This window comes from Piliocolobus tephrosceles, chromosome 1, assembly GCF_002776525.5.
Source record: "Piliocolobus tephrosceles isolate RC106 chromosome 1, ASM277652v3, whole genome shotgun sequence".
Taxonomy (NCBI): Eukaryota; Metazoa; Chordata; class Mammalia; order Primates; family Cercopithecidae; genus Piliocolobus; species Piliocolobus tephrosceles.
Window position 1 is genome coordinate 208,916,708 of NC_045434.1, and position 15,028 is coordinate 208,931,735.

At 46.5% G+C, this 15,028-nt stretch overlaps 2 protein-coding genes across 2 annotated transcripts; both read left to right on the top strand.

Annotated features, from left to right (window-relative positions):
- Positions 1-6,162: 6,162 nt before the first annotated feature.
- On the top strand, positions 6,163-8,893 carry PRAMEF12 (PRAME family member 12). The gene is given in 4 exon segments (XM_023191917.2): positions 6,163-6,449; positions 6,838-7,413; positions 8,333-8,697; positions 8,700-8,893. Coding segments are annotated over 4 exon segments (1,422 nt in total).
- Positions 8,894-11,324: 2,431 nt separating this feature from the next.
- LOC111526295 (PRAME family member 1-like) lies at positions 11,325-13,128 on the top strand. The gene is made up of 2 exons (XM_023191913.1): positions 11,325-11,602; positions 12,074-13,128. Exons 1-2 carry the CDS (start codon positions 11,472-11,474, stop codon positions 12,630-12,632), a joined length of 690 nt encoding a protein of 229 aa, XP_023047681.1. The 5' UTR covers positions 11,325-11,471; the 3' UTR covers positions 12,633-13,128.
- The last annotated feature ends 1,900 nt before the right edge of the window (positions 13,129-15,028 follow it).

A 15,028-nucleotide genomic window follows, 5' to 3' on the forward strand; every position in this document is an offset into this window, starting at 1 on the left:
TCAGATATCCATTCATATCAGATATCCATACTAAATTCTTGAATCATATAATTGACAGTGTTAGGGATAGGGTGGAAGTCAAGAATTCATTCATTCAAGACCAGGCGAGGTAGCTCATGCCTATAACCCCAGCACTTTGGGAGGACAAGTTGGGTGGATCACCTGAGGTCAGGTGTTCAAGACCAGCCAGGCCAACATGGTGAAACCTCATCTCTTCAAAAACACAAAAATTAGCTGGCGATGATGGCAGGTGCCTGTAATCCCAGCTACTCAGGAGGCTGAGGCAGGAGAATCGCTTGAACCCAGGAGGTGAAGGTGGCAGTGAGCTGAGATAGTGCCACTGCACTCCAGCCTGGGTGACAGAATGACACTCTGTCTCAAAAAAAAAAAAAAAAGAAAGAAAGAAAGAAAGAAAAAAATAGAAAACTTTTGCCAAATAAGTTTTAAATTTACTTTCCTTCTAATATCCTTATTCACTTTTAATACATAGGTTACAGCTCCTCATGAAATGAATTAGACAGCTTTCCATATTTGCCTTTCTTTCTGGAACATCTTACATAAGACAGAAAATAACGACTGGGGGCAGTGGCTCATGCCTGTAATACCAGCCCTTTGAGAGGCTGAGGTGGGCAGATCACTTCAGGTCAGGAGTTTGAGACTAGCCTAGCCATCATGGTGAAACCCTGTCTCTACTAAAAATGCAAAAATTAGCCAGGTGTGGTGGTGGGTGCCTGTAATCTCAGCTACTTGGGAGGCTGAGGCAGGAGAATCACTTGAGTCTGGGAAGCAGAGATTGCAGTGAACAGAGATTGTGCCATTGCACTCTAACGTGGGTGACAGAGCAAGACTCCGTCTCAAAACAAAAACAAAAACAAACAAACAAACTGACAGTGTGGAAAAAAATCACATGGAAATTATCTGAGCCCAGAGACTTGAGTGAGTGAGGTCTCTGATTAGAATTTATTTATTCATTTTTTGGAGACAGAGTCTCACTCGGTTGCCTAGGCTGGTATGCTGAGGCGGGATCTCGGCTCACTGCAACCTCCGCCTCATGGATTCAAGCGATTCTCCTGTCTCCGTCTCCCAAGTAGCTGGGATTACAGGCATGTAATTTGATTTTTGTATTTTTAGTAGATATGTGGTTTCACCATGTTGGCCGGGCAGGTCTCAAACTCCTGACTTCAAGTGATCCTCTAGCCTCGGCCTCCCAAAGTGCTGGGATTACAAGTGTGAGCCACCGCGCTCAGCCAATAGATAACAAATTCAAGAAAATGGTTTTGTCTGGGCAGAAAGTAAGAGACAAGACTCCGGCAATAAGGGAAGGTCACCCAGGAAGACTCATCTGGAAGGTGATTCATCTGGGGAAATCTGCAGCAAATATGGCAAAATGTTAACAATAAAGCTGGGTGTGACGAATTTTGTGTTTTATGTATTACTCAGTATAATTTTCTGTGTATTTAGAATATAATGAAAATTACACTGAGAATATATGAGAGACTAAGACATCATGATTGGAATGTGCGGAATTCTTTTTTCTTTTTTTTTTGAGACAGGGTCTCAGTTTGTCACCCAGACTGGAGTGCAGTGGCACTATCTCACCTCACTGCAGCCTTGATCTCCTGGGCTCAAGCCATCCTCCAGTCTCAAAAAACATCCAGGACCAGATGGATTCACAGCCGAATTTTATCAGAGGTATAAGGAGGAGCTGGTACCATTCCTTCTGAAACTATTCCAATCAATAGAAAAAGAGGGAATCCGGCCAGCATTATCCTAAAACCAAAGCCTTGCAGAGACACAACAACAACAAAAAGATAATTTTAGACCAATATCCCTGATGTATATCGATGCAAAAATCCTCAATAAAACACTGGCAAACCAAATCCAGCAGCACATCAAAAAGCTTATCTACCATGATCAAGTGGGCTTCATCCCTGGGATGCAAGGCTGGTTCCACATATGCATATCAATAAGTGTAATCCAGCATATAAACAGAACCAAAGACAAAAACCACATGATGATCTCAATAGATGCAGAAAGGCATTTGACAAAATTCAGCAGCCCTTCACTCTAAAAACTCTCAATAAATTCGGTATTGATGGGACATATCTCAAAATAGTAAGAGCTATTTATGACAAACCCACAGCCAATATCATACTGAATGGGCAAAAACTGGAAGCATTCCCTTTGAAAACTGGCACAAGACAGGGATGCTCTCTCTCACCATTCCTATTCAATGTAGTGTTGGAAGTTCTGGCCAGGGCAATCATGCAGGAGAAAGAAATAAAATGTATTCAATTGGGAAAAGAAGAAGTCAAATCGTCCCTGTTTGCAGATGACATGATTGTATATTTAGAAAACCCCATAATCTCAGCCCAAAATCTCCTTAAGCTGATAAGCGACTTCAGCAAAGTCTCAGGATACAAAATCAATGTGCAAAAATCACAAGTATTCTTATACACCAATAACAGACAAACAGAGAGCCAAATCATGAGTGAACTCCCATTCACAATTGCTTCAAAGAGAATAAAATACCTAGGAATCCAATTTACAAGGGATGTGAAGGACCTCTTCAAGGAGAACTACAAACCACTGCACAACGAAATAAAAGAGGACACAAACAAATGGAAGAACAGTCCACACTCATGGATAGGAAGAATTAATATCGTGAAAATGGCCATACTGCCCAAGGTAATTTATAGATTCAATGCCATCCCCATCAAGCTACCAAGGAGTTTCTTCACCGAATTGGAAAAAACTGCTTTAAAGTTCATATGGAACCAAAAAAGAGCCCGTATTGCCAAGACAATCCTAAGTCAAAAGGACAAAGCCGGAGGCGTCACGCTACCTGACTTCAAACTATACTACAAGGCTACAGTAACCAAAACAGCATGGTACTGGTACCAAAACAGAGATATAGACCAATGGAACAGAACGGAGCCTTCAGAAATAATGCCACACATCTACAACCATCTGATATTTGACAAACCTGAGAAAAACAAGAAATGGGGAAAGGATTCCCTATTTAATAAATGGTGCTGGGAAAATTGGCTAGCCATAAGTAGAAAGCTGAAACTGGATCCTTTCCTTACTCCTTATACGAAGATTAATTCAAGATGGATTAGAGACTTAAATGTTAGACCTAATACCATAAAAACCCTAGAAGAAAATCTAGGTAGTACCATTCAGGACATAGGCATGGGCAAGGACTTCATGTCTAAAACACCAAAAGCAATGGCAAGAAGAGCCAAAATGGACAAATGGGATCTAATTAAACTACAGAGCTTCTGCACAGCAAAAGAAACTACCATCAGAGTAAACAGGCAATCTATAGAATGGGAGAAAATTTTTGTAGTCTACTCATCTGACAAAGGGCTAATATCCAGAATCTACAAAGAACTCAAACAAATTTACAAGAAAAAACCAAACAACCCCATCAAAAAGTGGGCAAAGGATATGAACAGACACTTCTCAAAAAGAAGACATTGATGCAGACAACAGACACATGAAAAAATGCTCATCATCACTGGCCATCAGAGAAATGCACATCAAAACCACAATGAGATACCATGTCACACCAGTTAGAATGGCAATAATTAAAAAGTCAGGAAACAACAGGTGCTGGAGAGGATGTGGAGAAATAGGAACAATTTTACACTGTTGGTAGGACTGTAAACTAGTTCAACCATTGTGGAAGACAGTGTGGCAATTCCTCAAAGATCTAGAACTAGAAATACCATTTGACCCAGCCAACCCATTACTGGGTATATACCCAAAGGATTATAAATCATGCTGCTGTAAAGACACATGCACAGGTATGTTTATTGTAGCACTATTCACAATAGCAAAGACTTGGAACCAGCTCAAATGTCCATCAATGACAGACTGGATTAAGAAAATGTGGTGCATATACACCATGGAATACTATGCAGCCATAAAAAAGGATGAGTTTATGTCCTTTGTGGGGACATGGATGAAGCTGGAAACCATCATTCTCAGCAAACTATGGCAAGGACAAAACACCAAACACCGCATGTTCTCACTCATAGGTGGGAACTGAACAATGAGAACACTTGGACACAGGAAGGGGAACGTCACACACCGGGGCTTGTCAAGGGGTTGGGGGAGGGGAGAGGGATAGTAAACACGCTTTACCTTCTAGAGGGGACCAGGACTATATCTCGTCCCAGGCCCTCAAAGGCAATATTATGTTTTGAGTCTACAGTGTCTCTTTTGTAATTATTTCCTTTTTAATTTTTGAATTCAAACTGAGTGGAGTCTTCCAATCCTTCTGTCTCCTCCCCCACAAAATACCCACCATGTTTTGTGTTGTCTTGATTCCTTCCCAGGGTCCCATTAGGACACCCAGTCCCATCCTGCCCAGCCCCCACCTCACTTTGTAATTTTGGCCTAATTTCCTCCGGAGAAGCCTGGACCTTTGTCTTGAGATCAATCACACCCTCAGTGGTACCTTCTTCCACCTGAATGGGCATATGATCTACCACGTGAGAAAGCAGAAATCCCAGGCGACCAGTGGATACACAGAGATATTTATTCTGCTTTCTTAGGGATGAAATTACTGTCTTCTTAGAGTTGTTTTAGATCTGAGACATTTCGATAATGTTTATGTGGCCAAATATCTCCCAACAAAGATACCAAATATCTCCCAACAAATGTACTAAATATCTCCCAACAAAGGTTTTGTTTTTTTCTGTCAAATGCCAGAAACAGATTCAACCCTTTCCTGCATCACTACGAACCTCTCATGTCAGTCAAACTCCATCAGTGTTTGTGGAATAAAGGAATAATGAGTTGTGGACTTTCACTCTATTATTTATACTTTCACTTTCATAAATGTATATCTGATTCAATCAATTAATCAGAAGAAAGGCGCAAACTCAATCAGGATTAACTGGGTGGAACTTCAGAATCTAATCAGACATCATTTTCTGATTGGAAGTTGGTTGTTGAGAAGGGGAGGCTGTGGTTAGAAAGGTCCATAAAAGCTCCCAAAGGTGCACAGAAGAGACCCGAAGCCCTGACACCTGGAGCTACTGCTTGGTTCTCTGAGAGGTCACAGCACCCTGCAAAGTGAGTCCAGATCTGGTAAGTCACCACCTCCTTAGGTTTATACCCATCTGATCTGCAGCCAGCCAGTCAGGGATGGTGACATGCAGCCCAGGGTGGCAGAGAGAACTTTCTTGTCTGTTTTCAGATGAACAGATTTAGGCTGTGATTTTTCCTCTAAATGTAGTTTTGTCTTCATCCCCCAAAATTTGATTTGTCCTTGGTTTTTGTCATTTCAAAATTCATATCAAAGCAGTTTTTTTTCTAAACAAAAGATATTAAAAACTTACAGCTGGTTGAATTTTTATTTCATGACATTTGAAATTATTGGTTTTTGTGCCCTTAAATTATAGTTCATAGACTTGATGGCATTGTGATTTTACATGTTAGGCTCTCATTTTCACTAAACCCTTAAAGATTCCATAGACCATTCTCAAGAGTGGAGTCTTTGTTCTGAACATGGGATCAATTTTTTTCCCCTAGATTCCATCCCAAAGTGGGTCATTGTGAGTCTGTGTAAGAGATCAACATTGGAACCTTCATCTGAGAGTTAGAGTTTTTATCCCTAACTTCCACAGGCTCTAGAATACTGTCACGGGGCTTTCACAATTTCTTGTTACAATTTTTCAAAATAAAAAATAATGGCACTGATTCCAAGGAGTCCCTTTAGTCTTCTGCAAGCATGTTAATTGTGGGAACTGAGAATGTAGGCTGTATGGGGCCCCGGGGCATTCTCATTCCATTGTTTTAGGGTGGTAAGTGACAAGAAATATTTTCTCAAAAAAGTGGAGCTTAGCTTTTAGGATCCTCAGCAACGCTTCCCAGTGTTACTGAGATTTAGTGCAGCAATGGTTGAAAATGAATGGGCCAGTGGTCACCTTGCTCCCTCCTCACTGTTTGGAAGACAATCTCCATGGTACCAGCAGGAGCAGAATTACGGATTTGTGTCTAGAAAGTTCAGAGTGGAATTGGGGTGAACTAATTACCTTTCCACCTCTACCAGAGCAATGGCATTGGCACTAGGAGATGATGAAGTAATGTGATTTGCCATAAAAATCATGCTCTTTCTCTGAAATTTTTCCACGCAGATTCATCAGCATGAGCCTCCAGGCCCCACCCAGACTCCTGGAGCTGGCTGAGCAGAGTCTGCTGAGGGACGGAGCCTTGGCCATCCCCACCCTGGAGGAGCTGCCCAGGGAGCTCTTTCCCTCACTGTTCATAGAGGCCTTTACCAGGAGATGCTGCGAGGCCCTGAAAACTATGGTGCAGGCCTGGCCCTTCACCTGCCTTCCTCTAGGGTCCCTGATGAAGTTGCATCATCTGGAGACCTTTCGAGCTGTGCTGGAGGGGCTTGATGCACTGCTTGCCCAGAAGGTTCGCCCCAGGTGAGTGACCCAGCTGGCCAGGTGGGGAGGGCCCAGACATCCAGGGTAGGGTTGGCTGGATCAGAAGGAGTGGGAGGCCCAAGGGTGGCCCAGAGGCTTCTGATGCGGCTGGGGAGGAAGCTCAGAGAGGCCTTGGCCATTGTCCAGCTCCTCTGGGAAAACACTGCTCACCATGCAGGGCCCACTGAAGGATCAGGAACCTGCCTCCTCCCAGTGGCAATTGAGGACACTAGCAGTGGGGACCAGGCAGGTTTCAAGGAGAAAGAGGGATAGAGAAAAGACAGAGAGTGGGAGAAGAAGCAGGGAAGGGAGTCACTGATGTCTGGGATGTGGATGAAAGCTCAAATCCTTGAGTAAATCTGGAGCCTCTCTTCTCTTTTACCCACAGGCGGCGGAAACTGCAAGTGCTGGACTTGCGGGATGTGGATGAGAACTTCTGGAGCATATGGTCTGGAGCTTCTGCACCCTCCCCAGAGGCCCTGAGTAAGAGACAAACAGCAGAGAACTGTCCAAGGCTGGGTGGGCAGCAGCCCTTGATGGTGACCCTAGACCTTTGCTTCAAGAATGGGACTCTGGATGAATGCCTCACCCGCTTCTTAGAGTGGGGCAAGCAGAGAAAAGGCTTACTGCATGTGTGTTGCAAGGAGCTGCAGATTTTTGGAATGCCCATCCACAGTATCATAGAGGTCCTGAACGTGGTGGAACTAGACTGTATCCAGGAGGTGGACGTGTGCTGCCCCTGGGAGCTGTCCATTCTTATAAGGTTCGCCCCTTACCTGGGCCAGATGAGGAATCTCCGCAAACTTGTTCTCTTCAACATCCATGTCTCTGCCTGCATTCCTCTAGACAAGAAGGAGCAGTTTGTCACCCAGTTCACCTCTCAGTTCCTCAAGCTGGACTACTTCCAGAAGCTTTACATGCACTCTGTCTCTTTCCTTGAAGGCCACCTGGACCAGCTGCTCAGGTGAGGAAGGATGGTGAGTTTTCTGTGCAGACCACAGCAGAGCCTTTCTCTGTTACAGTAAACACCAGGGAGTATCTACTGTGAGCCAGCTTGTGACGAGGTAACAGTGAAGGGGACACTAGAATGTCCACGCATTGTACTGTTGGCAACTCTGTCCTAAAATGGGTATCCCACAACCATCCCAATAAGCCAGAGGGATCTCCTGGGCTAGATGCTATAGAGAGGCTGCCATGCTAGGATGCTAGCAACTGCAGGGTTCAGATCTAGTGAGGGTGCATTTGTGAATTCCTCCCAGGATGTGTGTCTAAGTGAAGATGATGGGAAATGCGGAGTTGAAGAAGGCACTAAAGAAGAGAAAGCCTATCACACCCCTCTATTTTAAAACGTAAGGTCTGTCCTCACCTGCCTAGTGAACAGGCAAAATCCTGTCTCTCCCTCTGTCAGTAAAATGTTTTGAGCTCCAAGTCAGGTAATTAATGTATGGGAAATACATGACGATGGAATAGAGGGTGAGGGAGCAGGAGTGAAGAAGGGAGAAAGGATAGACGGTTTGCTGATGATACAGGCGTGTCAGGGACTCCTGCAGCCTGGCCACCCCAGCTGATGCTGCAGGATCCCGCGTGGGTTGTTCTTTATGTCTGTGTCTCCATGGTGCTCCTGTGTCCCGGAGATGTGGTTTTCTGCCTGACAGATGAAGAAAGGGAGCCTTAGAGTTCATGGGCTTGACCCAGTCACCTGAGTGATGGTGAAGGACTAAGCCTCCATTGGTGCTGTCCTGAAGGAGCAGAGTCTCTATTCCCACACCCCGGGTGCTGACTATCCTCAGATGAGCAGAGCAGCCTTGGGTTGTGCAGAGTGTCATCTCTCACCCTGAGGTCTTCCCACCACTCTCCTCTAACTCCTTCTTGTTCCCTCCCAGGTGTCTCCAGGCCCCCTTGGAGACGGTCGTCATGACCGACTGCCTGCTGTCAGAGTCGGACTTGAAGCATCTCTCTTGGTGCCCAAGCATCCGTCAGCTAAAGGAGCTGGACCTGAGGGGCATCACACTGACCCATTTCAGCCCTGAGCCCCTCGCTGTTCTGCTAGAGCAAGTTGAGGCCATCCTGCAGACCCTGGACTTAGAGGACTGTGGGATCACGGACTCCCAACTCAGCGTCATCCTGCCTGCCCTGAGCCGCTGCTCCCAGCTCAGCACCTTGAGCTTCTGTGGGAACCTCATCTCCGCGGCCGCCCTGGAGAACCTGCTGCGCCACACCGTTGGGCTGAGCAAGCTGAGCCTGGAGCTGTGCCTGCCCCTCTGGAGAGTTATGATGCCCAGGGTGCTCTCTCCTGGGGGAGATTTGCTCAACTTGGGGCTGAGCTGATGAAGACACTGAGGGACTTAAGGCAGCCCAAGATCATTGTGTTCAGCACTGTCCGCTGCCCTCGCTGTGGCATCAGGGCCTCCTATGACCCGAAGCCCAGTTACTGCCTCTGCTGAATGCCTGTCCATCAGGGTGGATGTATTTAGAGCTTTCTTCTGGTCATTTGGGAACTGAAACCTAGGCCATGAGTGTATGTTAAAGGGAGTACAGACCCACCATGGATGCAGAAGTGGTGGGACTGGGGGAAAAGTTGAGTTGGAGTTGATGGAATCTTTAGAGATCTGTGTCCCAGAGAAACAGAAATGGGAATCTGGACTGCTAAAGTGAAAGTCAGGTAGGAGAGACACATGATTGAGTTACCTCTGCATGGATGGTTGTAAAGAATCGGTCAGAAAGAAAGGGAAACTGAATGGAAACTGTCTGGTGTCCTCCATGATTGCTTCACCTGGCTTAACAATGTAAACCTAAGGAGTCTCAAGTTACTGATGGGGGAAAGGAGGCACTGATTTGTCTGTGACAAAAGAGTTTCAGCTCCTGGAAATCAAGCCATCAAAATGGAATTTGATCATTTGGATCAATTCCCTCCTTTTCTTTATCTCTCTGGGCATCTGTTACCTTCTTGCTATTCTCTGTGACTACTTAGTGGGTTAATACACATGAGACACACACAGGGCCTGGAGCATTCTAAGTGGAAAGTGAGTGTCAGCCACGGGAGTGCAGCCCCTTCTTCTCAGGGACCCTCACTTCTGTCCAGATGCTGAGACCCTGTTCACTCCTAATGGGTGGATCCAGAACCCTCAGTTCCTGACTGTTACCTGTGCTGGGAAAGGACTTCACTGCCCAAGGCCTAGCCCCTGCCCTGGAAGGGGAGCTCCACACTGTGTGAGCAGCAGCCTCAGGGTATCACCAACCCATGCCTGTCCTCACGGTGGGTAGTGGCCCTTGCTGAATTAAAGTGAGTGTGGCCGGTAAAGACATCCAAATTCCCTTTTAACAAAATGCTTATATTATTTAGGCATATAATACCTATAACATCGATGAAAGACCTTTTCTTAACACCTCCCCTTTCTCCCTGTCAAGGAAGACTAGTGCATCGTATTTGGAATCGCACATCCTCAGAGGGTGGATAACGATCAAGTGCCTGCGGGTAATTAGTGACCACACCTGTGCTGAAGAACCCTACACAACACGCACCTAAGTGTGGAACCCTGCTGAGGACTCAGGGGCTGGTGCTGTTGGGCATGAAATAGGCAAGAAGCTCAGTTTCCCTGTGAAATAAAGATGATGATGCCCACCATCCTAAGAGACCGTTGTAGGACCCAGTGAGATGGTGCATGGTCAGGACTTGGAACGGGGCCTGGCATACAGTAAGAGCTCAATACATGCATTTTGTTCTTTTCCCTCCTCCTAATAGAAGTCCCAGCATTCTTCACCCTTCAATCTCACCCTCCATTCCTGATAACGGGGAGGCAATAGGATCCCAGGGCGGGCAACGGGACTCAGCTGCTACACACCACCACTATTTAATCGTGATTCCCCCAAACAGCAGAGCCTCAGCAGCCAGCAGAGGGTGGGGTGGGCGGGGAAGGACTGAGTTCATCACTAGTGATCCTGAGAGAAAAACTTCCAATCCATGAGACTCATGTGCCATCTGCTGGTAGCTGAGACCATCTGCTGTAATTTATTGATGCAAACAGGGTGATATTGAGTGGTATCTCCAAAAATCTGCTGTTATGTAAATGTTTATAGAGAATAAATATTTATTTGTGATTTACATAGAACACATTTAGGATTCAAATTGAAATGTTAACATATAACAGGAATTTAGTGCTTTGAAGTATGTAGTGCAATATTTTAAAAATGCTTAATGTGGTTTTGAGTCTCAAATGAAATGACACATTCAAAATGAATTTTAAAGATCAATGAATAAGAATTGCTCTTATTTAAAAACATTTAAATACCCCAGGATGAATGCCTGATATACCTCTTTCAGTGGGTTTACCAAAGGAGAGGTTTAGTACACCTGTGCTGTAGTAAGTTGGTGAATTATCTAACGCCAATTAAATTTCTCAGAAAATCATTGACATTAATCCACCTGAATCGTATTCAGGAGCTGGAAATCTGCAACCTCTCCTGGCCACGTCTGATAAGAAAGTTTCATTGTTACCTGAAGGAGATAAAGAATCTTTGCAAACTTGTTTTATCCAGGTGCCATCATTACACATCAGACAATTACCTCGAGGGACAGTAAGTTGCCAAACTCAGCTCTGTGTTCCTCAGGCCGGAACACCTCCAGTTGCTTAAAATAAAATCGGTCACCTTCTTCAGTGGGCACCTGGAACAGCTGATCAGGTGAGAAAGGATCGCGCACTTTCTCTGCAGACCACAGCACAGCCTTGTTTTGTTACAGCAAACACTGGAAGGCAGGTACTGTGTGCCAGTCAGTGGCAACGTCACAGTGAAGGGGACATCAGAATGTCAACACATTGTCCCGTTCAGTGCTATTCCTGGAGTGACTATCACAGGATCGCTCCAACGTGGGCAGCCGGGTCACCTGGGGTTGAGGCTAGAGAAGGACATCATGTACAAGCTAGTTAGTGGGGGTTTCAGCTCTACTGAGGGTGCACGTGTGAATTTCTTGTTTCAAGGTGTGTTTAAAGTTGATATGATATAAAAGAGGTAATAGAGGAGACTATGAAAGGAGGAAAAGTGCATCAAACTTGTGCATGTCACAGTAGAAGCTCTGTCCTCAACAGCTTAGTGATCATGAATGATCCTGTCTCTAATTCTCTGTCTGTAAAAGGTTGTTTTGAACCCCAGGAAAGGTAATTGACATGGGAAATGTGTGCTTCTTGAATGGAGGGTGAGGGAGTAGGCATGAGAGTGGTAAAAAGTGATAGTTGCTTTGCAGATGCAGGCATGTCAGGGAGCCCCTGCCAGCACGTAGCCCTAGCTGATGTCCCTAGACCTTGCTGAGTTGAGTTCTTTGTGCACATCTCCAGTCTGGTACCTGTGGCCCAGAGACGAAGTTTTCTGCTAAAAAGTGAAGAAAAAAGGCTTTAGACATTTTGCAGCCTTGAATCAATCACACAAGCAATGGTGAAAGGGCCGAGGCTAAAATGGGGCTGTCCTGAATGATCAGAGTCCTCATCACGCAGCAACTTGCATGCGGACCACCATCACATGATGGGAATAAACTTGTGTTTGGGTGAAGCAGGCATTTCCCTTGAGGTTATTCCCCACCATCTTCATCTAACTGGTACCATTGCCCAGAACTAACTTCTTGATCTCCACAGGCGCCTCCAGAACCCCTTGGAGAACTTGGAATTGACTTGTGGCTACCTATTGGAAGAGGACGTGAAGTGTCTCTCCCAGTATCCAAGCCTCGGTTACCTAAAACATCTGAATCTCAGCTACGTGCCGCTGTTCCACATCAGCCTTGAGCCCCTCGGAGCTCTGCTAGAGAAAGTTGCTGCCACTCTTGAGACCCTCATCTTGGAGGGCTGTCAGATCCACTACTCCCAACTCAGTGACATCCTTCCCGGTCTGAGCCGCTGCTCCCAGCTCACCATCTTCTACTTTGGCAGAAATTTCATGTCTATGGACGCCCTGAAGGACCTGCTGGGCCACACCAGTGGGCTGAGCAAGTTAAGCCTGGAGACGTATCCCGCCCCTTGGGAGAGTTTGAATTCCTTGGTTCGTGTCGATTGGGAGATCTTCACCCCACTTCGGGCTGAGCTGATGCGGACACTGAGGAAAGTCAGGCAGCCCAGGAGGATCTTCATTGGCCCCGCCCCCTGCCCTTCCTGTGGCTCATCACCGTCTAAGGAACTGGAGCTCCATCTTTGCTGCTAGGGAAGGCGTGCCTAGCGGGGTAGATCCATCCAAAGTTCTCTTGCAGACACTTGGACACTAAAATCTAGTATGTACGTGCAAGTTAGTTTTCTTATTTCTTATTTCTTTTTTAATAATTCTAAAATTTTTATTTAAAAAATTTCAGACAGGGTTTCGCTATGTTGCCCCAGCTGGTCTCAAACTGCTGGGCACGTGGGATTCTCCTACCTCGGTTTCCTAAAGTGCTGGACTTGCAGGCATGAGCGACTTTGCCCAGTCCACATGTACAGCTTAAATGAAGCATTGAACTCTTTGATTTAGGCAAGTGCTCAGCACAATGGAAAAAACATAACAGCAGGGGGCAAGACTGGAGAAAAACGTTGAGGTGGAGTCAATGAGACCTTCAGGGACCCGTGTCCTACAGAGTCAGAGACAGAACCTAAAGTTCTACAGTGATGAGAATGTTATCCCTGCAAGAGTGGTTACAAAGAAATATCGGAAATAAAGGGAACCTCAACGAGAACTTTCTGGTGTCCTCTGTATTTGATTGACTTGCTTTAGCGATTTATACATCAGAAATCTCTAGTTACTGAGTTACTGATGGAGAAATAATGCAGTACTAATTTGTTTGTGATTGAGGTTCAGCTTGAGAACATCAAAACAACAATATAAAATTAGATCATTTTGATAAATTCTCACCAATTCTTGTTCTTTTCTTTTTCTTTTCTTTTTGGAGACAAAAGTCTCACTTTGTCTCCTCAGCTGGTGTGCAATGGTGCAATCTGGGCTCACTGCCATCCTTTCCTTCAGGGCTCAAGTGATTCTCATGCCTCAACCACTCAAGTAGCTGGGACTACATGCATGTGCCACCAAGCCTGGCTAATTTTTGTATTTTTTTTTTTTTTTTTTGAGATGGAGTCTCGCTCTGTTGCCAAGGCTGGAGTGCAGTGGCACCATCTCGGCTCACTGCAAGCTCTGCTTCCCGGGTTCACACCATTCTCCTGCCTCGGCCTCCCAAGTAGCAGGGATTACAGGCGCCCACCACCACGCCTGCCTAATTTTTTGTATTTTTAGTAAAGACGGGGTTTTGCCGTGTTAGCCGGGATGGTCTTGATCTCCTGACCTGGTGATCCGCCCGCCTCAGCCTCTGTATTTTTAGTAGAGACAGGGTTTTGTCCTGTTGACCAGGGTGGTCTTGAGTTCCTGGCTTTGAGTGATCTGCCAACCTTGGCCTCCCAAAGTGCTGGGATTACAGGTGTGCGAATGGTCTTCACCCATTTTTCTTTTAAGTCATCTGTTTTTTTCCTTACTTTTTCACCTTTGGGGAGCAACTCAGTCAGGCACAAATGGTTGGGCAGAGAGCGGCCCCGAGGAGATGGGCTTGGGGTGGTGCCATGCTTGCACATGAAGTGTGGTTGCCAGGTTCAGAAAGCAGAGCTGGGGCCATGCTCCAGGGGCTTGGTTGGGAAGCAGAAATGGCACCTGGTTTAATGACCTGGCCAGCTATGCGGCCACTGTGCCTGCCCTGCTAACAGTGTCAAGTTCCTGGGCCTCAAAGGGAGGTTCTGTGGAAATCCTCCTGAGGCTGTGTTTCCAAGATCTGCCCACCATAGGGGTGACCACAGAGCCTGATGCTCCCGATTGCTGGGCCTGTGAACCGTGATCCACTCTTACAGACACCCCCCTTGGCAGGGTTGTGGGCCAGGCCTGTGCCCCCTGTCACTGAGGCAGCAAATTGTGTCACCCATACCCTCTCATGGCTAAACGGGACCCGCTCCCATGTCTGAAGCCTCTGCCAAGCCTCGACCTCACTCCTCACTGCGTACTGTTAGCCTGCAGTCTTCTTGAAAAGAGTGCAGTTGGGGCTTGTTAAACCAGATCCAGGAGCATTGGGTTTGTTTGTGCAGCGTTGGCCAGAGCTGCTGTGAACCTTCATTTCACCTGTCCCCTCTGTGGGGAAACACAGAGAGAGGGCACAGCTGAGGCTGCATACACTTTGGAGCCGATGGGAGCCTGGGACAAGAGAGAATCCTGGTCCTCCTGAGTTGGTAGGGCAGTAGCTCCAAAGGTGCAACAGAAGCTGCCCAGGTTGCAATTACCAACTGACGTCCCCCAGTGCTCTGGAGGGCCCAGAAGTTTCCCCTTCCCCTGCGGCTGGAGGTGCCTGCTGCCACTGCCTGGTCTCTCGTGGCACCTGCTCTAATTTTGGAGAGGGATTGGGGTGGAGCCCGGATGCTATTGCAGCCTAGGTGGGTGTGTGCATGCTCGGGGCAGGGCTGAGTTCCTGTCCTCCTGCTGCCTTGAACCCGCTGGACTTTGGGCACTGACCAGCATGGGAGGGGGCCGAGGACAGATCAGCGCTGGCCTTTGGATGCTCCTTGGTGTGTGTGACCTGGGTGCCATGGGTGGTGGTGGAA